A 21,686-nucleotide genomic window follows, 5' to 3' on the forward strand; every position below is an offset into this window, starting at 1 on the left:
AAGAAGAAAGAAAGAAAACCTGCATGGGAAGGGAGGGAAGCAACACGGAAAGGCAGCTAGACAGGAAGAGGAGGGAGCGAAAAAGATCAACTGCTGGCTAAAACAACACTTAACGGAGCGCTTGCTATCTGCCAGACACATTAACTCATTTAATCCTCTCGGTGCTCTTATTGTTACCATTTCCAGACGGGAAGGCTTAGAATCAGAGAGGTTAAGCAACTTGCCTAGAATCACACAGCTAGTAACTGGCAGAGTCAAGTTCCAAATTTAGAGGATCTGACTACAAACCCCGGGACCCCATACTGCACTCACCAAAGTGTATCCCACAGAAGATACCACTTTTGCTGGGGACATGACAGGTATGGTGTGAAAAAAATAACAGCAAAAGCATGTGGTCAAAGGCAAATTTAGTACATGGTAAGTTAAATGGGCTTCTTTACTAAAAGACTTCTTAGAGCTTTTAAATTGCTAACAAACACTGTGAATCTCCACGAGATGAACAGAGCATATGTGTGTCCCAAACTTATTTGCGCAGGGACTGTTTTCTTGGGGAAGCATCTTGCTGGACCAGATGCCACTTTCAGAAGCATAAAACTCACGTCTGCTCAACACCCACTCTGTGCTCCAGGTTTGCTAGGGGCCAGTGGAGGGAAGGTGCCAAAGGCAAAAGCGGCAGAGGCCACCCAAAACTCTGGAATCACTCCAGAGCCCTCCAGGCTCGGCCAGCCTCCTGCAGAGGTCCACTCTGAGGGCCTCCACTCCTCCTGCCCATATAAGGCAGGAAGCCGTTTGCATCTGCCAGTTGCCCTCTTGAACTATACAGCCTGTCCAACTCCCCGCAGGGCATCTATCTTTGTGGACTTCACAAAGGAAATTTCTCACCTGAGTTAATAATTGTTGCCTTCAATTCTGAACTCCCAGTCTGTCCCTTCTGTGAGGAGATTTGGCGTTAAGTCATTACAATCAAAAAGGATAGACTACTTTATCCAAATCTCCGAGAGAATTCTTAGAAAAGCCTCAAGGTGATAGCTATTATACTCCACTGACAGAAGCATTAGCGATCCTCTTAAAGATAACACGTTAAAGACGCTTTCAGCCTTGTGGAAGGAGACCTCCAGCGAGGTCTTTTCTTCTAACTACCTTGAAGTCATTACACGATAAGTGCTTGCTCTATGAAGCCCCGTTGTTCAAAGTTCAGTAACTATCCTTCAGCAGAAAGAGCAATTACAGGGAAGTAACTATTTCTTGAATACTACGTGTGTCCTTACTATTCACCCCAATACTTGAGACAGTCAGGAGCTACAGGGCATTTCAGAGGTCAAGCTACAGAGCTGAATGGTTAAGTCTGACCATCTGTGACCAAAGCCCAGGGATCCAAGGCAATGAATGATGCAATGGAGAAGTTACCTAAGAGTCCGGTAGGAGGGGCAGCATTTAGCAGGTGTGTCTTGGGTTCCAAATCACTGCTGTTGAGCCACTAAACTAGGCCCTCTAAAGTATTGCCTTCAACCTGTCACTCCTCTGCTCAAAAACTTTCTATGGGTCCCCACTGCCAAGAACACAAAGTTTAAACTTCATAGATTGGTATGAAATGCCCTTCACAGCCTGCCTCAAATCCCCCTGTCTGGCTACTCTCTACCAGAATCCCCCGTGTATGGCCTTCCTTCCCCTTTTCTCCCCCTGCATTTCAAGCCCACTCCACACCCACCTCTATCATGAAGCCACTTCCACCTCCACCTCAGAACATGCTTGTCATCTGGCCCTCTAACATGCTTTCCAGCAAGTTCCATTTCTATAAACTGAAAGTCATCCCCAACCACAAAACTGCCTGAACCACGTTGGATTCTTTTTTAGCTCGGGAGGGGAAACGACTTCTCTCTGCAGCTGACAATCTCCACTGGAGTTCGGCAATCCTCCTATTTTCTGGAAGATGAAACGCCCTATCTCTTCTTCCATGCCAGTGGTTTATATTGCGCCAGGCCGCGTCAGCGCTGATACAGTAACCTCCCATTTTTATTGAGCGGCACCCAGTGTAATTGATGACATCTGCTGGAGCCGATATTTTAAGTGAAGGCTATTCTCAGCCCTGCCTGCTCTCCCCCCAGCTCAGGATATAAATAGCCAACAGCAGCTACACCTGAGGTACAAAGTGGGGCTTCTCAGCTAAGGTCCTCAATTATACCCCAGAAGGTCATGAGGTTTTCTGCAAGGATTTATCTCAGCAGATCGAGTTTTCAAGCCTGCAGAGCTAGGAAAAGAGGGAGCAGGGGCAGGACGCTGCTGGATATAGTCGCTAACATTCCTTGGAGAGAAAAATCCCTGTTTGGACTTTTTGGTTAGGCAGACTTAAATAGCATGTTCAAAGGAAGCTATCATTTATATCATATATGTAGATATATCATTTACATATATGAAGTGACAAATGATGCCCACCTTCATGTATAACCTTTCCCAATGTGAATTAGTAAAAATTAAAATGTCCCTTGGTAAAGTTTTAGTATTTGTTTGCAGGCCTTGGGGAAGAGTAAATTTGGCATTTATTTAGGCAACATTTGATGCTTACAGGACTAGAACCTAAATCTTTTTCTGGACTGGAAAGCATCAGTTCATGGTCGCCATCACCTGCGGTAGCTCCATAAGAAAGATCCTGGTAGGGGTGTTTGCAGAAGGGCTCATTTACCAGGTACACACAGGGAACGTGTTGCTCTACATCTGAGTGTTCTTCCAACATGAAGGTGTAACCTTTTGAGAAATTTTTAGAAATTTTGACCATTTTTGATGGAAAATTTCTAAATTACAAATACCTTCATATGTTTTACTGTGGTTTACTGTGATGATTCAGTCACTGTTAAAGTTGTCAGTTCTCCAAAGAAGACAGCAAGATGGCCAACAGGAACATGAAAAGATGCTCGTCATTGCTGATTATTAGAGAAATGCAAATCAAAACTACAATGAGGTACCACCTCACACCAATCAGAATGGCCATCATCAAAAAGTCTACAAATAACAAATGCTGGAGAGGGTGTAGAGTAAAGGGAACCCTCCTACACTGTTGGTGGGAAGGTAAATTGGTGCACTATGAACAGTATGGAGGTTCCTTAAACAACTAGAAATAGAACTAACATATGGTCCAGCAATCGCACTCCTGGGCATATAATCCAGAAAAGACGAAACTAATTCAAAAAGATACATGCACCCCAATGTTCATAGCAGCACTATTTACAATAGCCAAGACATGGAAGCACCTAAGTGTCCATCAACGGATGAATGGATAAAGAAGCTGTGGTATATATACACAGTGGAATACTACTCAGCCGTAAAAAAGAATGAAACAATGCCATTTGCAGCAACATGGATGGACCTAGGGATTATCATACTGAGTGAAATAAGTCAGACAGAGAAAGACAAATATTATATGATACAACTTATATGTGGAATCTAAAAAATAATACAAATGAACTTATTTACAAAACAGAAACAGACTCATGGACGTAGAAAACAAACTTATGGTTACCAAAGGGGAAAGGGTGAGGAAGGGATAAATTAGTAGGAGTATGGGATTCACAGATGCACACCACTATATATAAAATAGATAAACAACAAGGATTTACTGTATAGCACAGGGAACTATATTCAATATCTTGTAATAACCTATAATGGAAAAGAACTGGAAAAAATATTTATACCTATGTATAACTTCATCACTTTGCTGTACACCTGAAATTAACACAATATTGTAAATCAACTATATTTCAATTAAAATTTTTTTAAATTTTTTTAAAGTTGCTGAAGTGTGAGGCCCTTGGAGCCCACTGGCATAGGTATAGCCCAGACGGGGCCTCCAAAAGAAAGCCTTCCCTAGCACCTGCTCACAACACACACATGCATGCCCACTAAGTCTCCCACCTATAGTCTCACCTGCACACACCTGCATCATAGCCATTAACACACCTCCCACTGCAATTGTTCACCGAGCTATTTCCCCACTCCCCACTCTGAGCTCCTCCCGGATGGGCACCACAGGTTTTCTGTTTTATCCCCAGGACCTGGCTCGGTGCTTGTTCCAGAGTGCTAGGTCAATAAATGTTTGAGAATGAATGAATGCATGCATGTATGAATGAACAAAGTGTTGCACTACTTGAGGGCATATGCTAAACGTCTATGAGAAAATTTTAATGCCAATTTTGCTTAAAAGAAAACCAGAGTCCGGATGGAGTGACCCATTAAAGTGACAAAGGAGAGAGCAGAAAGGGGCGCCTTCTATCGTGTTACACGTCAATGCTTTCCTTGACTTCTTTGTGTCAAGTTGACCATCGTGACCACATGAAATACTCAATCTACAGAACTGAAGCTGATTCTCAGAAGCGTGAACCTTTGAGACTTGGTAGGTAACGTTTTCCCTCTGAGTTGCAGCATTAATTGCATATACGTACTTGAAGTACAATCTGCCACCGTTCCAGCAGCAGGGTCTGCGCCAACAGCAGCCCCACATGGAACAATAGAAACAGGGATGTGATTCACAGCAGGTCCTCGCTGTGTCTTAAATAACTCACAGGAGGACAGAGATTTACAATGGCCTTCAGGAGCCTGGCTTTGTGCTTGCTGGTGTGAGAGGAAAGAGCCCTCTGAAGACCAAGCTAAAACCCAAGCGGTCAGTGAGCTGCCCCTGAAACAAGCTTCTATTTAGAAACATGATGACGTTATTTAACAAAGGAAATATCAGCGCCCCTGAAAGCCTCCCGGGATTAGCCTATTTCTAGACAAGAAAGTTTCATTTTTGTGGCTCCTGTGAATTGGACAGCGTCTCCAGGCACAGTCTGTTCCATGAATGAAATCACTGGACTCAGCCCAACAATCCACCGGGTTAGTCTGATAAGCATTTTACTATTTTGTTTCTTTATGTGTTTGTTCTCTTAACAAAACCAACCAATGATTATAGTGGTCAATTCAATAAAAACATTTTTTAATCTGTCTTAGACAACCTCAGACAAATAACCAATTTGATAAAAATAATTTCTATCACCCCACTCAATTCAGTCCACAAAAGTCAATAAAATAAGACAGCTAGCTGGCCTTTAAGGGAAGAGTAAATCAGCATTCAAGGAAGGAAAAGTGAGACAGCATTTCCCATGGAATATACAGCAAGAAATAGTGCATCCTTTACCTTGGTCAAAAGGCTTGTTGGGATTCCAGTTTCTGAAATAATCATCCTATATGAGGGAAAAAAAATAGAAAACAAAGGTCAGATTTCAAGAAGCTTCGCACATAAATGCATAAAAAGCTGCCTTTCCCCCCACCTCCCAAAACACAAAGGAAAACACTAAGGGCTTAGAAATCTTTCCAAGGCATTCACGTGCAATCAAAAATATCAATTGACTTTTTAAATTCTTGTCTTTCAAACTGTATGGATTATACACTAGGAAGAGTTAATACATTTCAGCCTAATATGGAAACAGCACTGCTCTTCCTGGTTCGACAGATAAACAGAGACACCTTCTAAGTGCAAGAGGTATTTGCTATCAATTATACCGCTAGTGGTGATGCCTAGCTGTTCTCACTTGGGATTAAGCCTCTGTGTTTGTAACCACTGATAATTCAACTGTCAACATTTCTCCTACACGAAGACATGTAATTTTGGCGCACAGTTCCAGTTTTCTAACACTCCCCAAACCAAAAAACAGAGGGCCATTCAAATGTGAGAATTAACCACAGGCATATATTCAGCTTAATACCATGTGTCCCGGGTGTGTAAAGATAAAAACACAAAGGCTGGCCAATCTGGTTCGTTCATAACCATGTCCTTCTTGCATGAAGCTTGCCTCGACTTATGCTCTGAGGCTAGACACTTCACTATTTTGAAATTGCAAGGGTCCAGGTCACTCACTTCTCTATCGTCACACTAACCTCTTCCCCACTTCTAATAACCCTTCCCTTCCAAACCTCCACTGTCCACTCTGCCTCCTCCCCATAAGTGCTCACCCACCCCACTGCGGCCGAGCTCAGCTCAACTGTCTGCAACATGCAGAGGCCTCACCCGTGGAAAACACCTCCACACCATTTTTAGGGCATGTGCCCCCATGCAGTTAATTTCCTCCTGCATATACTCAAATGATCTGCTGGATGTGTTTCTGGCTGGTACTCTGCATGCTGCAGTTCCAGAAAGCTGTCCAAAATGAGGCCTAGATGTCTCTTCCAGAAAAGTTCATTTAGATCAAAGTGCACAATTAGTTTCAACTATGGTCCATGCCATCTCCTGCAGCTGTTTATCTCTGACACCATCTCCTGTGAATTTTATTGGCCTCTGTGTCATTCAATTACCTGGCTTTATTAGATCCTGGTTGAGTTCACCTAAGCTCTTAAATAGATTTTAGGAAACTGGATTTAGAGTAAAATCAGAACATTGCTCCTTGGGCAGTGATTCCATTTTCCAGAGCATGAATAAACATGAATGGGTTCCTCCAGATCCTGGGGATTCAGCATTAAATCATTTTTAACTCCGAGGAATTGGCCCACTTTGCTCTGGCTTTAAATTTATGGCATAACTGGTCTTCTCACCCATCTGGTTAGGAAGTCCCTGAGGTCTACACCGTGAAATATCACTGAGAAAGTTTAAAAGAATCCCTCTACCACATCTCTCTCCATTTATTATTTTAAATATAATCCTAGTCTTTTGAATTATGTGGCAGCCAGAGTTAATGATTCTAAGTTAAGTGCTGGACGATTGGTGGGAAATTTACCACTTGATTTCTCAGCTTTGACGGCCAATATACTCAGCACTAAATATAAGCAAGTGACTCAGACATTCTGCTGTTCACAAGGGCAAGAGAAGAGATAACCCAGGATGAACTCACCCTCACCACTGGAGAAAACATAACAAAACCTCTGCCCTTCCAACTGTGCTTCATCAGTGCCCTCTGCACATCCAGAGGACAGCACCACCGAACCGCAATCTAAAATCGCGTGAACTATTTTCTACTTGAACATGCTGTTCTAATACATGGAAGTCCTTGGAAGCTCAGGATGTGTGTCTAACAAGGAAGGACTGGAGCCAAAGACAAGTTCCTTTGCTTTAATTTCACATGTCACATTCTCTTTGATATCCAAGTGGTTTGAGCCAGTCTCAAGAACTGAATATTCCCTAGGGATTTCAACATACGTTATAACTTGGATGGAACGTGAAGTATTCTTCTGGACCTTGCCACATTTCCGGGCTAACTATAACTGCCATTTTTACATATTTCTTGGGGAAAATCATGGTTTTAAATATAAAACCTCTAAAAGTGGCTATCTGCATGAGACTATTTAAAATCTCATCGCACATGTAATAATACAGCCTAACTGCTGCCCAAATCTGAAGGTACACCTGAGTCAAAGCTCATTATGCAAAATGAGTCCTTCGAACAGCCTCTTGCCCAGCAAGGCCAAGTGGGGAAGGAAAATGATTTCCCTGCATCTGATTGCTTTTGCCCTGCCTTAGGAAAGCGGGTGCCAAAGCAGAACCCAATGAGCTAGCAGCCCGGACAACCCTGGGTGTGACCGCTGTGGTCACAGCTGAGAGAGAGGCACCAGAGCCCACTTGGGGGATGGCCGCTGAGCACGGGGAAGGGGGCCGCTTAGCGGTCACTGCAGCAGCGAGGTCCAAATATGAGCGGCCCGAGTTCACGGATCAGCCTTCCACACTGGACCAGCCAGGTCTGCAGACATGGGCAGTCCAAGCAGCTGGGCCTGTGCCAGTCAATCCACTCTGCCTCTGGGGCAACGCCTGGTGGGCGAGCATCCAAACCCGTGTGGAAAAAGCCAAAGCGGGAAGAACGCCCTTCTAGAGCTTCACCTCTCCCCTGAGTCCCACTTAACAGTCAGTATGCTCAAGGGACAAAGGACGGCTGGCTGGTCATTTCTTCAGGGCTTAACATCCGGGGGCACCAGCCCAGTTCTTCCTTTATCTTATTTTCTATCTAAAATTTTTAAATATAGCATATATTTTGGGTTATCCTAAAACAGACCCAGGACTTGCTGTGCTGTTGACGCTTCTACCTCCTTTCTCTCAGTGGCAAATCCCACCGTGGGAAGCAGTGTGCCAGCCCCACACCACCCAGGGGCTGCCCGGTACCTAAGGGCATTATGCTGCGTGGACCCCAGAGCCTGGTCCAGAGACCGGAAAAGCACAGGACTTGACAAGCCCTCACCTCTGATCTTCCTTCTGGCCCAATAAAGATGTGGCCTGTTAAAATTCAGACTGTGGTGGAAGGCATGGTGGACGTACTAGATCACACTTGCCAGGCGAGGTGTATCTGTCTGTGTTGGCCTCTTAACTGGTAATTTTATCTCTACTGATGAAGCTTTTAAAAATGACTTGCAAGGACCTCAGCAACAGTTAATTCTTAAAACATACACCTAAATAGAAGTTCGCATACCTAGGTACAGTCATTTATTAAATTCAATAACTCCTATTAGTGCATTCTACAGGCTGAAGAGTGAAGTATGGCAGTGTTACCATGCATGTATATTTTATGGACTACACTGCACAGGATAATTATATCAGGCCTCTGCTGGACAGGGCAGAGAACAGTCTTCCTCTAAATTCTCACCATACGAGGAAGGGCTTATTCCATTTCATGATACCACTTCGAAAATGAAAATCACCCAACTCTTTAGGGACTGTTAAAACCCGGAAGAACCTATAAATTTAAAAAGACTCTCAAATGTGAGCATATTGAGTTATGTCCAAAATCATGAAACATTCCAGGTGAGCATACAGTCATAGTAAAAACACATCAAAAGTCAGCATACCTAAATGTCCATCAACAGAGGAATGGATAAAGAAGATGTAGTACATATATATACAATGGAATATTACTCAGCCATTAAAAAGGAATGAAATTGGGTCATTTGTACAGACGTGGATGGACCTAGAGAGTGTCATACAGAGTGAAGTAAGTCAGAAAGAGAAAAGCAAATATTGTATAATAACACATATATGTGGAATCTAGAGAAATGGTATAGATGATCTTATTTGCAAAGCAGAAATAGAGACACAGACGTAGAGAACAAATGTATGGATATCAAGGGGGAAAGGGGTGGGGTGGGAGGAATTGGGAGACTGGGGTTGACACATATACATTATTGATACTATGTATAAAATAGACAACTGATAGGAACATACTGTATAGCACAGGGAACTCTACCTAATGCACTGTGGTGACCTAAATGGGAGGGAAGTCCAAAAGGGAGGGGATGTCTGTATGTGTATGGCTGATTCGCTTTGTTGTGCAGTGGAGGCTAACACAACCTTGTAAAGCAACCAAACTCCAATAAAAATTAAAAAAAAAAAAAAGCATACAGATCACAGTAAGAAAGCGACAAATGATAACGTCTAGAATGACGAAGGGAGTGGTGCTGGTGGTGGAGGGAGAGTCGTGTGAATGATCATGGCCCCAATTATTTTTTTAAATCCTCCACTGCTGATCAAAAGAGGTAAAACCATATTCATTTCACTAAATAAATATTCCACTAAACACAATACTGGATCCTGTGAAATTATTGGCACCCAGTGGCTGGTGCAAAGGAATTTAACTCTGGTTTTTCAACTACTTTAGAGATACCCAGTTTTGATAAACATCCATGGGAAGCGAAATCTTTTAAAAATATATACATATATAACATGTATATATTATATATATAATAGATATTAATAAGGATATATTTATCAGGACATGTTAATAAAATATGTATATATACATACATACCAAAGGACATTCTGATCTATAATGCATCTTCCAAGAAAACTTTTAAGCCTCCCTACCATGAAATGATGCAAAAATATTCCTGCCATAATTTTAGTGATTAAGTCCCCTCATCATGGATGTCATAACGAATTGGAAAGTCTCTGGGTTTAGCCCATTTTGATTGGGAACCTGAATTTTTCTTCCCCTGTCCCACAGCCCCCAAATGGCTGATGCAATTTAGCTCAACTATTCCCCATGGGGTTGCCTTTCCAGAGATGCTTATTTCAGCTCCAAAGAATGTCAAGGCAACTCTGAGGAAGAGATGAAGTGGCACAATCAAATGGAAACCACTTTTGAGATCCAACTGCTTTACTCCCACTTATGAAGATGATGATGTAATTTATATATACCTTACAGCTTTAGCTACTACAGATCAAAGACACTTAGCTCTCATGGAACAGATCATTTCTCCTTCACACATATTTTAGCTAAGTTGTTTGAACACTGAAGTATCATCTGAAGATTACCTGAGGTTAATAAAAATTACCAGCCTAGAAAATAAATGGAAGCCTCATTTGTCTCGACCAGGAGTGAGCAGTGGAGACATGTACAGAAGGAAGTAAGGTGAATTGAGGGCAGGCAGCCCCTTGGGGTCATCTGAAGACCCCTTGCAGATAAATACAAAAAGGAGAAGCATTGCCCTGCAGGGCCAGGTGGACTAAAGCCAGGTTTATAGATCCTAGATGGAGGTTAATCCCACTTTATCAAACCCCAAAACTTTACAAAGAGATTAGTTAAGAGGCTATAGGCAAACTGCTCTCCAAAGGACTCAGTGCACACTAGTTATTTTTCACACTAACTGACTGGGGAGAACAGGAAGGAGGGGTGGCTGGCAGGTGGGAAAAGTATCTCTGAAATGATAATAGAAGTCACTGGAAATGTGAGATTTCCAGATGACATTATCTAAGTGCATCAGCTGTATGATGTGAAATTTTCCTGTAATTTCAATTTGTGTGCAGTGGAAACCCCTACTAATCACGCTGTTGAGAAATACAAAACATTCCATCTATTGGGAAGGAGCTAGCTTCCCAGACACCACCTTACCTCTGAGCTATTTCCAGTCACATCTCTGGGCAAGCAATGTGCTATCGGTCTCCTCTCCATCAGGCCTGTCCTGCCCACCCCCGGTGAAGAGCCCCAGTGACAAGCCTTCTGAATGAAGCGATCGACCAACCAGCCCAGCTTGGGCAGTGATTTGAGGTCCCCCGCCCACCCCCCATCACTCCACAGACCCCACTCATGCGAACCCTGTACATCAGAGACTGGAACCTGGGCCATTAATACATCTTCCATTGGCACATATCACACCCACACACCTGGGCCCAGGCTACTTCTGAACAGGGATGGGTCTTACTCACCTGCACATTCCCCCAGGGAAACACTCAACAGTACACAGTTAAGTCCTGGCCGAACTGTATATAATTTAAGTAAGCTGTTCCAGCTTTAACATCTCCGTGTCCCTGTGAAATGCCCATAACTGTTCCTGGTGTGCACGTAAGGACAGGTGGGTGTAGGTTTATACAGACACTCTAAACCACTTTCTTCCTGAATAGAGTGATTCTTTGATAAATTGGTCTGACATTTGGTATAAAGTCCTGCAGGCCTCAGACAAAATGATTTAGAAAATAACAATGTCAGTTGCTCTGCTCTTTCAATAAATAACCCACCAGTAAAACACAGATAATAACTGACAATCATACTTGTACTATAACTAATGAGAAAAGATAAAGCAGCAAATGGACTGTTTATATGCATTTGATAAATTGCATCCCCTGGATATACCCATGAAAAATAAATGTGTGTGGTCCTGGTTCACTGAACTAAAACAAATATTTACCACTGAGATTTAGGATTTAGAGTGAAATTTACATTTTATTTGGCAACTATTTTGATGCTATGTCTACACACAGTGGAAAAATCAAAAACCTACCTCAACTTCCTGAGTAGGAAAGCATTATAAATGAGAAAAAAAAAAAAGAATCACATCAAACAATAGGAAGGAATGTAAACATTTTCAATAATTGCATCAAAATTTCAAATTATCATAACATTAGAAAGGTCACAGGTAGACATTTTCCCGACCATCACTCCCTTGAAAAGGTCCCCTTGTTCACTAAGTTCATGAAAAGAACATTAGGTTCTCAGTGGAATAAGTGAAGCGCAGGGAAATCAGAGGGTCCTCTGGTGATCTGTGTCATTACTGTAGAACAAATAGCAACATCATGATTAAACCCAAATATGCAGGCATGATTATTATCTTTGAGAATTTCAAATGATTAATTTCCTATGACACTGGTCCAAAGGGTGAAATTCAATAAAAGTCCCGAGATGACATCAGAGAGCGAGAATAAAAGACCTTCTACATTTCTGCAAAGAAATCCTTTTGCCTTGCAGCTCCAAAATAGCTGGAAGGGGTCTAAAACCTGAGAAAGACGTGGATTTACGGTCTTGGGATGTAAAATGAATAGGACTGTCATGGCCCCTCAGGTGATGAAAGGATTATAACTGCCACAAAGTCCCCTTCCTCAGGATGTCTGCCTGTCCATTTCTGTCCATCCAAGCTGGGGTCAGGGGGAGTGACGGCTGATTTGGGCTTTTCTCAAAGAGAAAAACTGAGTCTGGGGTCCACTCCAGAAAGTGTGCCCTATATCTGGCTTTTTCTTCTGGGAATACAAATGGACCTACGATGCTGCATTTGTACTCTGACCAAGACAAGGGGCGTCTCCCCAGACGCAAAGCCACCCACACCCTTGACCTCGTTAGCAAAATGATCAAAACACCTGAGCTAGCCAGGAGCGGGCTTCCGAATGTCAGATGGGAGTGAAGCAGGCAGGACTATGGTGTCAAAGACAGAGGAGACACTATGAACAGGACAGGCTGTGAAGCAGATACAGGTTCACATCCTGCCCTGAACACTCACCAGCCAGCTGGCCTTGCACAAACCCCTCAGCTTCTGAGATGCAGTCTCTTGAGCCACAAAGCAAGACCGCTGCACCTGCCTTGGAGGATGGGTCACCATGATTCGCGACAATGTGGCAGAGTGACTGGCATATTACCAGGCACAAAGAAGGACTCAATAAATAAAAATGTACACTTTTGTGTCCATCTCCAGTGGTTTATAATATTGAGATGTCTCAAAAACATTGAGAGAAACAGGCTTTATAGAAACAATGACATGCTTAAAATTTCAGTGACGTGACTCTCGTGCATTTGAATCTTACCAAATAGGCCCAAATGAAGGGGGACCAATTGCACTTGGGAACAATAATTATGAAATATTTCAAATGCATGCAATTTTATTAGTCTTATGAATGAAGAGTGACTTAGAAAAAAATGCAGTGAAATATGAAAGCATGAGTTGCAGGCACGTCTCTGTTTAAAGGTCAGGCGCCCATTCTCTAAGATTCAGTGACCCTGTCTATTAGAAAAAGATAATACTTACACCATAGAGCTGTTCTGTGCAACCAGTGAGGTGTTTTGAACCATTGTTAGCAATTACACATCATATAATTCTAAGTCAATTTAAGTTTCAATTTTGACTCACTATACCCCGTTAAGTGGACTGGACCTGCTCTGAACAGGTAAAATTTCCACATAATCATTAATTGACATGTAGAAAACAGAGGAAGGAACCCTGAAAAGGTCCATCTCACTGACACACCAAGTAAGGCCCTTGCCGTCTTGGAGCATGTAAACCTTCACTTTACAGAAAATACAAACTGTACTTGCCGAAGGCCCAGCCCTGTCCGAGTATCACGAACTCCAAGTTAATTAGGTCCCTCTATCTTTCTGAGAATGCCACTCCTACCACCCCCGAGGCCGGCAGGCCTCCATCAACATCCAGATGCTGCCTTTTGGAGTATACAACACTGGCTATGAACTATCACCACACCCCTTCCTCCCCACCCACCCTGCACGGGAGGTACCAGCCGCAGGCACTGGAAAGCAGTGGTTCTCATCCCTGACTGACCACTGGGGTCACTGAGGACCCTTCCAGACACTGATGCCTGGGACCACCTGGGAGATGCTGATTCGGTGGTCTGGGTCGTGGCCTCCACAATGGGACATTTAAAGCTCCTCAGAGGATTCTAATGAGTAGCCCCCATTGGCTAAAGGAAGCTACACACTGATTCAATCACAGTGACTGAAAGGCGACCAGGGGACGATCAGGTCCACCACAAACAGCAAACCCGGTGCGGCCCATCAGAGGCCTCCCTTCCCCCAGCTTCCGGAGCTTTCCAGAGTTAAATTCACCTTCCACTGTCAGATCCGGCCTCAACACCTCCCAGGCTCAGTACACGGTACCTCTGGGCTCCCTGCTGGCCAGGCCAGGACCCAGGCTGGACTGGTCCCTCTTCCCTCCCTCTGCCATTCCGGCATCAACCAGGCCCCCTCCCTCCCTGGATCTGTCACACCTCCCACTCTCTGCACCCACAGCCCCTCCCTCAGTCGGGCCCCCAGCTGCCCCTCGGGTCACCACCACGTGCCCAGCCAGCCTCCGCTCCCTGCACCCTGCTGAGGCTGTTCATGCTGCTCCCACGGGGACCCTCTGAAGGGACGTCTGTCCTCATCGGCCCCCAGTATCAAACACTCGAGTTGCTCCCCACAGCTCCCAGGCAAAGGCCAAGCCCAGGAGCAGCTTACAGAACCCTGCAAGGCGCAGTCCCTGCTGCATCCTCCAGCCCCCCTGCAGCCACACCCCAGCCCACACACTTCGCTCCAGCCCCACATGAACCACTTCTTGGTTCTGCGACAGCCATGCTTACTTCGAGCTCTGAAATTCTGCACATGCTGCTCCTTTTGTGCCTGAAGTACCCTTCCCCGCCCTCCTCTGATGAACATTCACTGCTCTATCAAATCCCAGTTTAGATCAGACGATGCTCCTTGTGCGCGAACCTCCGCGTCCCCAATCCGTCCACACCAAAGACGTCTCAGCTGTGTGGTCTACACCCCCTGTGCAGCCCCCAGCAGAGCACTAATGCAACCGCTCTGCAGTGGCCCACCACTCTCCCGCCGCTCAACCACACAGCCGGCAGTCCCCACGGCCAGGGGCGGCACACCTTCACCTCCACACCTCCAGAGCCCAGCACATGCCCATCTTGCAACAGGTACTCAGTGAGCACCTCCTGTGAAGAAAGAACCATTCAACCTCTGTTGCTTCTTTTACACCAGTATCTTGGGCCGCAACTCCCCAATTAATCCCCCGTTGACTCAGAACCTCAGGCTCCGTGACCTGGAGGTTTCCTAGGAAAGTGAAATGGGCAACTCCCTTAGTGTAACTTAAACTGGGGCAGTCACGGGAACCTGGCACCAGCACGGATGACGGCAGAAGACCTTGGAGGTATCGACCAAGGAGGACAGGTGGACCCCTGCCCGACAGCCTCGCCCCACGTCTGCTAACACCCCGAGTCGCCGCAAGGAACAAACAGACTTCATGACTTGGCTCACCACAGCTGGCAGAAATCTGATGCAAGATTCAGGACCTGCATCAAGTTGAAGTTGAAATGAAAAAGTTGAAATCCAATCCAAAAAATCCAGTGATATTGATAGCAATGTTAACATTGATCATATAGGAATAAGAGCAGCTACCATTTTCCGAGCGCTCCACATGCGCCAGGCGCTGTCCAAGCCAACTGTGTTTTAGCTCACTGAACTCATATGATGACGGTGTGAGGCAGGCACAGTCAGCACCCCGATGACATAGCTGGGAAAGCAAGCTTAGAGAGATCGCATTTCCATATAAGGTCACACAGCTAGCGAGAAGCAGGAGGATTTGAACTCAGTTTTGCCTGACTCCAAAGATCATGCTCTAACCACTCCACGCTGCGTTAACAGCACCATGCGAAGGGAGGACCAGGCAGGTATGTGAAGACTGGAGGCCCTGGGAGACAACACGGGGCTCGTTCCCTATTGGAGATGGAACACGATGGTTGCAGGAGATGCCAAGGGATGGAGATGAGCACAGAGGCCTGAGGCCTCCCAAGAGGCTCATCTTTCTCATCTGAGCCTCAGTTTTCCCATCTGTGAAAGGGGGGATTCAAACACCTGCCTCACGGTTCTTTGTGAGCTTGGACAGCAGGTCCATCTGTCCTGTGCCCGGCCCCAAGAAAGCAGTCAGGACATCCAGATGTCCTGACCACCCCGTACCCCAGATGGTTCCCCGGGCTTCAGAATCATGGCCAGCAGCGTTGATGACAGCAGCCCCAGGAGCAAGCCCCCCTGAGGAGCACTTTGTGGGCTCTGGACCAAGCACTGCCACCCCATCTGTCTGCCACCACACTCTCTGGGGCCCCCTTCAAAGTAGAGCATCCAATGCCGACATCAAGCCACTGCACAGAGGACGTGGTGGCCTCGGCACCGCCTATCTCTCTGAGAAGCCATGGCCACAGACTTTGCATGAAATTTTCATTAGCTGCACAGCAAGGCCTGCTGCGGTTCCTCCCAGCCCTACCATTCAGCCTCTTCTCTTGGAAGGAGCATCTGGGAAAGTTAGCAATAAACACTCCCTCACTGGGTCCCTAAAAGCATCCTAGCAGCCTCCCTGCCTGCCCTCCTCTGCATCCTGAGGCTCTGGCCCTTGGACCATGTACACAGCAGATGCTCCTTACCAAAGCCCCAGAAATACATCTGGTCAAGGTCTTTCGTCCACTTCAAAGCAATGATGTCACCGTCAGAATCTGAGAGGGTTCATTTGAAATCTGCAACTTCTGAACTTCTTTCCCCCATGGTAAGAGGTCACCAGAGTAGACAAGCCTGCCAAATAGAGCCACACTCCCAAGCCACAATTTCCCTCTGTGATCACTGGCAAAGCTTCCACAGAGAAGGGGGAGTGTGCCCTGTCTGCGGTGCAGCCACTGCTGTAAGTAGGGCTCGCCACGAGGGTAGAACAATCCTCTCACACTGACTGAACACCCTCCATAGGACCCACACTCCCAAAGGCCGCTGGGTCCAACCAATCCTGGACCATGGAGATGGGCTAATTTTCCTCTCACTCAACAAGCACTTATGCAACTCTATGATGGATGTAACCCAGTCTCTCTTGCCCAGCACTGCCAAATAGATGCCTGGTAGACTCAGGAGACTTAGAGAAACAATCCCAAAGGACTTCAGCCGGGCTCCACACTTGGGAACTTGCTCACCTGGCCACTTGGACAGGTAGATGATGTACTTACGTCGTATGACAAGACAGAGAGTCCAGAGAAGCTATAAGAGAACTGTCCTCATACCAAGGTCAGTGTGCGTGAGTCCCTGACTAATGGGGATCTGTGTGCTCTGTGAACATCTAGCTGTCCTGCTGCCCTCCAGGGCTGTTTCCATAATCTGTCCATGTTCAATGAGGGCCTGGGGCACCCACAGAGACAGAGCAAGGTTGAAGCTGCAAGGAAGCTGGGGGCAGAGACTCGAGGACCTCAGTGCCTGAAGAGATATCCACGCCCAATCTCCAGGCGCTGAGGAGCCACTTGGAGGTGGGCGGACTGGGAGGCGGATCCCATCACACCAGCACTTTCCGAAGGAGCTGGGCTGACTGAGTGTGGGACAGATTAGAAGGAGCCCAACCGAAACCAAGGACACCAATGAAGAAGTTCATTCCACGTGCGCACATTATCACTTACAGCATTTGCTGCACATCTGCCTTTGTGCCAGAAAACAGACACGAGGAACACCCAGCCCTTACCCTCAGAAGCCCACAGTCTGGCCCGGGGAAAGGGAAGCAGAAATGTCAGCAGATGAAGGCATAATACTACCAGGCAATGTGCTCATTATAAAAAGAAAATAGCTACAGAACACAGAGGAGGAAGCCACCAACGATTCCAGGGAACCAGGGCTGAGTCTACTGAAGCAGTGGGACTTAACGCTGGGTCTGGACGGACAAGGAGTTTTCCAGGCAAGGAACGTGGAGTAGGTGGGACAAGGAGCCAGCGAGTGCAATGAGCGGGGCTCTTTGCTGCAGCAGCCCTCAGCTCAGGCAACAGGAGAGGAAGCCTGAGCCCAGGTGCAGCCACAGAGACCGGACAACAGGAGACATCTGCCGGCTTTGCCCAGGGTCTCCAACCCGCCACGGCCACACCACTAGGTGTACCATTTGCTCTGCGACCAGAAATCCTGTAGCTGCTGTGGCCGGCCACTGGCGTCCCTGTGATCCGTCCGCTCCAGCTGGAAGGCTGAGCAATGACACTATGTCTAGAGAAGACGCACTGACCCATGGCACGCCACCCCAGGGGCAAGAGCCAGCTCACATCCTGGCCCTTCCGACCAGCAAGCGTCCCCATGCCACCTGTTACGAACATGTGTAAGTCATATGGGCCACAACTGGAACCAACTAGTCTCTGTGCCTGTCCCTCTCTCTGTCCTGCAGAGACACGCTGCCAGCTTGCTCCACCTTCCTTCATTAAATAAACATCTCTCCCTTTGGAGGTGACATCCCTGAGAACAAAGGCCATGCCATGTGACCATGCTCTGGGAACCAAGACCCTGGAGGTGCCCCCTCCCCACCCGCAGTCAATGACAACAATTAAGGGCCTCTTGCTCTCACCGAGCCTTTGAAAGGTTCCACTCTTGTTTGCAGGGGACAGTGGTAGGGAACCAGGGTTCCCTTTTACCCGTCTTTTAAAATCAAAACACTCCAGGGCAAAATTATCAGGTTACACCATTTATACGGTAACAAAATACACATCAATAAGGACATATTTGTTTCTTGTGGAAGAGTACTCAGCCAGCAGAAGCCAGGCAATATTTTTATTTTTATGCTTCCTTTTAATTTATTACTTGGAAAATAAGAGGAATGTTAATAACAATGCAGGCCCCTTCCAGTCCTAAAATTCAATGATTCTAAATGTGTCAGATAATAAATCAAATACGCCTGACAGCTCTGTGTAAATAAAGTGGGAGTAATTTTCAGACTAGCAAGGACTACAGTGTACTGGAAGAATCCAAGGAAGACCAAAGCAATAAGCTGCTTTGTCTTTGATTTTTATTTCTGCTTCCAAATTTTAAGAGCCCAGCAAGAACACAAACAGTAGTTATGTCCTAGATCTTTAAAATCCCTTTCCTATTAAATAACTTATGAGCATTAAAGAAAGAGTCCAGTTGGGTTTTTTCACATGATGCTACTCAGAGAGAACTTTTGGAAAAAATTTCCAAGATCTAATTCTTTAGCTAAATTACCTTCTTGTGAGAGGTGGAGACTCCTAGAAAGTCACATACAAAAACATGGGAAGAAAGAAACCAAGAAGCAATAAAAAGGACCAATGATGCAATGTAACTATCTCTTCCACTCGATAACCACACCCTCCCCATGCCCAGAGCCCACCCCTCAGAGGCCTGGGAAGAAAAAAAGGGGCAGCCACGGCCACCAGCAAGCATGAAGCAGCGCTGGGTCCTGCTCATTAAAATCGATCTTCTCATTTAGCCAGTTGCATGGTCACATTTTCTAGGTATCTCAACTGTCCTTAAAGAGTGCCCATGATTCACCATAAGAAGAAAAAAATACAAAAAAAGAACTAGAGAAAAGTCAAAATGGTAACAGTGGTTATCAATGGTTGGAGGAATACAAGCGTTTTCTTCCTGCTTCTACTTTATTATTTTTCAATTAAAAAATAACCTGTATTAATTCATGTGTTTGTATGTTGTCTCCTCATTCATCCATTTACCCATTCTTCATTCATTCATTCATTCAAAGTTCTATGGGATAGGGAAAATGAAGACAGCATTACCCTAACATTATGGTTGGGGCAACTCTAGCCAGAGAGGTAAAATCATTTTTAAATGAATTCACACAGCACTAAAATCTGCAGTATAAGATCTACGTACACCAAAAGATTAGACTGAGAGCTGTACTCACAGCCCAGACATGGGGAATAAGAAGGAAGAACCTCTTGGGCCATGACCTAGAACAATGACTAGGAACCTTTCCAGGCAGCTGAATGGAATCACAAGCCCTTCTAATTACCCTGTCTCTGGGCTGGCACATAGGGTAAGCATTCATTTATTCCTTTTGTCCTGGCACCCTATTATGGAACGAAAGATCTGGAATAAGCAGGGCGTGACCTTCAGCTCACTCACCAGCACAGAGCCCACGGCCCTGCCAAAAACAGGTAGGAGAAGGACCCAGAGCTCACAGTAGAAATCATACATTTACTCACAAAGCAGTGACAGCTCCTGCAACAAACCCAAATTGTGGCTCAATTTAATAAGGCATCCGAGGCTCAGATGCCTCATCTGATTTACCAGCAGGAAACGTAAATCACAGCTAGAATCGGAGACACCTTGTCAGGGCTGCCTGCTGGAATTATTTGGGAACAACACTGCAGGGGTTATTTTGGTGTTGCCCATCAAAGCCTCATACGTCTGTTTCACACACCTCTCTTTTAACAAAACTCAGCTCTTAACCCAGCTTGGAGCTAAAATCAATGGTTCTGCTTCTGGATCTGAAACATAAACAAACATAAAAGCCTATGGCAGTTTCTTAACTGGTAACTCCTCTTGATGTCCACTGTCACTGCCTAAGTGATTCTGGGTAAACATTTCAACCTTTTCAAGCTTCAGTTTCTTTATCTGTAAAATGAAGGCTATGGTGCCCACTCTACTAGGATTACTGGGAGGATTACTTGGGACATAGATGCAAAATGTCCAGCATGTAGTATGCACCAAATATCCAAACATGGTCACTGCTATGTATCTATCTATCTATCTATCTATCTATCTATCTATCTATTTATGGCTGTGTTGGGTCTTCATTGCTGTGCACAGGCTTTCTCTAGTTGCAGTGAGCGGGGGCTACTCTTCGTTATGGTGTACGGGCTTCTCATTGCTATGGCTTCTCTTGCTGAGCACGGACTTTAGGCACACAGGCTTCAGTAGTTGTGGCACACGGGCTTCAGTAGTTGTGGCTCACGGGCTTATTAGTTGCTCCGTGGCATCCGGGATCTTCCCAGACCAGGGCTCGAACCCGTGTCCCCTGCATTGGCAGGTGGGTTCTCAACCACTGCGCCACCAGGGAAGCCCGGTCACTGCTTTTTTTAACTAACCTCAGTACATCCTCTGCTGTAAGCTGATAACAGAATTTAAATAAATAAATAAATAAATAACGCTAGTTTCCTCTGGATTAGTATATTTTGTGATACTGCCATCCTGACTCTGCAGAAATTTTTAAGAAATCAAATCTGGGTAATGGCTGCTTTGGAAAAGCAGCAGCCACTGCTCAGTGCAAAAGTGTAGATAAAATGCCACTTAAATAATCACATTACTCATAGCTTAATGCATGTGATCCAGAGCTACAAGCAAGCAGGTCTGTGATGGATTTCTCATCTGTCGGCTGCCACTGCAGCCCATCCAAGTGTCTGCAGGCACCCTGACTGGGAACATCTACATTAGCTCCTGATGGGACCCACACTCCCGCTATCAATGGGAACAGACTCAGCAGGAAGGAGGCGATGCCTTCATAATAAGGTGATAATACAGACAGAAACGTTTGCTTGGGGAAGGCTGCTAGGTTCTAGGTCGGCCATTAAATGTCCCTTCCTCAGTTCGCAGGGGCTCCCAAAGCAGTCTGGGATCCCTAGCTGAATCTTCCCAGCCCCTGCCAGGTAGGGATGGAGTCTCCTCAGATGCCGTGATATGGCCTACTTTTGACTCAGCAGTGCTGAGTACCAGAATAAACACCAAAGGAGACAACCAGCAATGCTGGACTAAATCTACCTTCTTTCTGAGGAGGGGCTCTGAAATCTCAGCATTTTCCATTTAACCAGAGCTGCCCTCAAGGGCGCCAAGCACTAACTGGGGATATTTGGTCCTTAGACCATTTACACTCTGGATAAATGCAGAACTTCTAGAAAAGCCAATTCAGAATCCAACCACAAGCATGCTCTAAAGATGTGGGTGGGAGGAGCTTCAAGATGGCGG

General features: G+C 45.6%; 1 protein-coding gene across 1 annotated transcript in view; it reads right to left on the reverse strand.

The window, feature by feature from the left end:
* SPOCK1 (SPARC (osteonectin), cwcv and kazal like domains proteoglycan 1) overlaps positions 1-21,686 on the reverse strand; it is a 545,125-nt gene that overhangs the window by 277,201 nt on the left and 246,238 nt on the right. Inside the window, exon 3 of the mRNA XM_007172191.2 lies at positions 5,165-5,210. Within this exon, the coding sequence (XP_007172253.1) occupies positions 5,165-5,210 (46 nt within the window). The remainder of the gene's footprint in view (positions 1-5,164; positions 5,211-21,686) is intronic.

The sequence above is a fragment of the Balaenoptera acutorostrata genome, chromosome 2, assembly GCF_949987535.1.
Source record: "Balaenoptera acutorostrata chromosome 2, mBalAcu1.1, whole genome shotgun sequence".
Lineage (NCBI taxonomy): Eukaryota > Metazoa > Chordata > Mammalia > Artiodactyla > Balaenopteridae > Balaenoptera > Balaenoptera acutorostrata.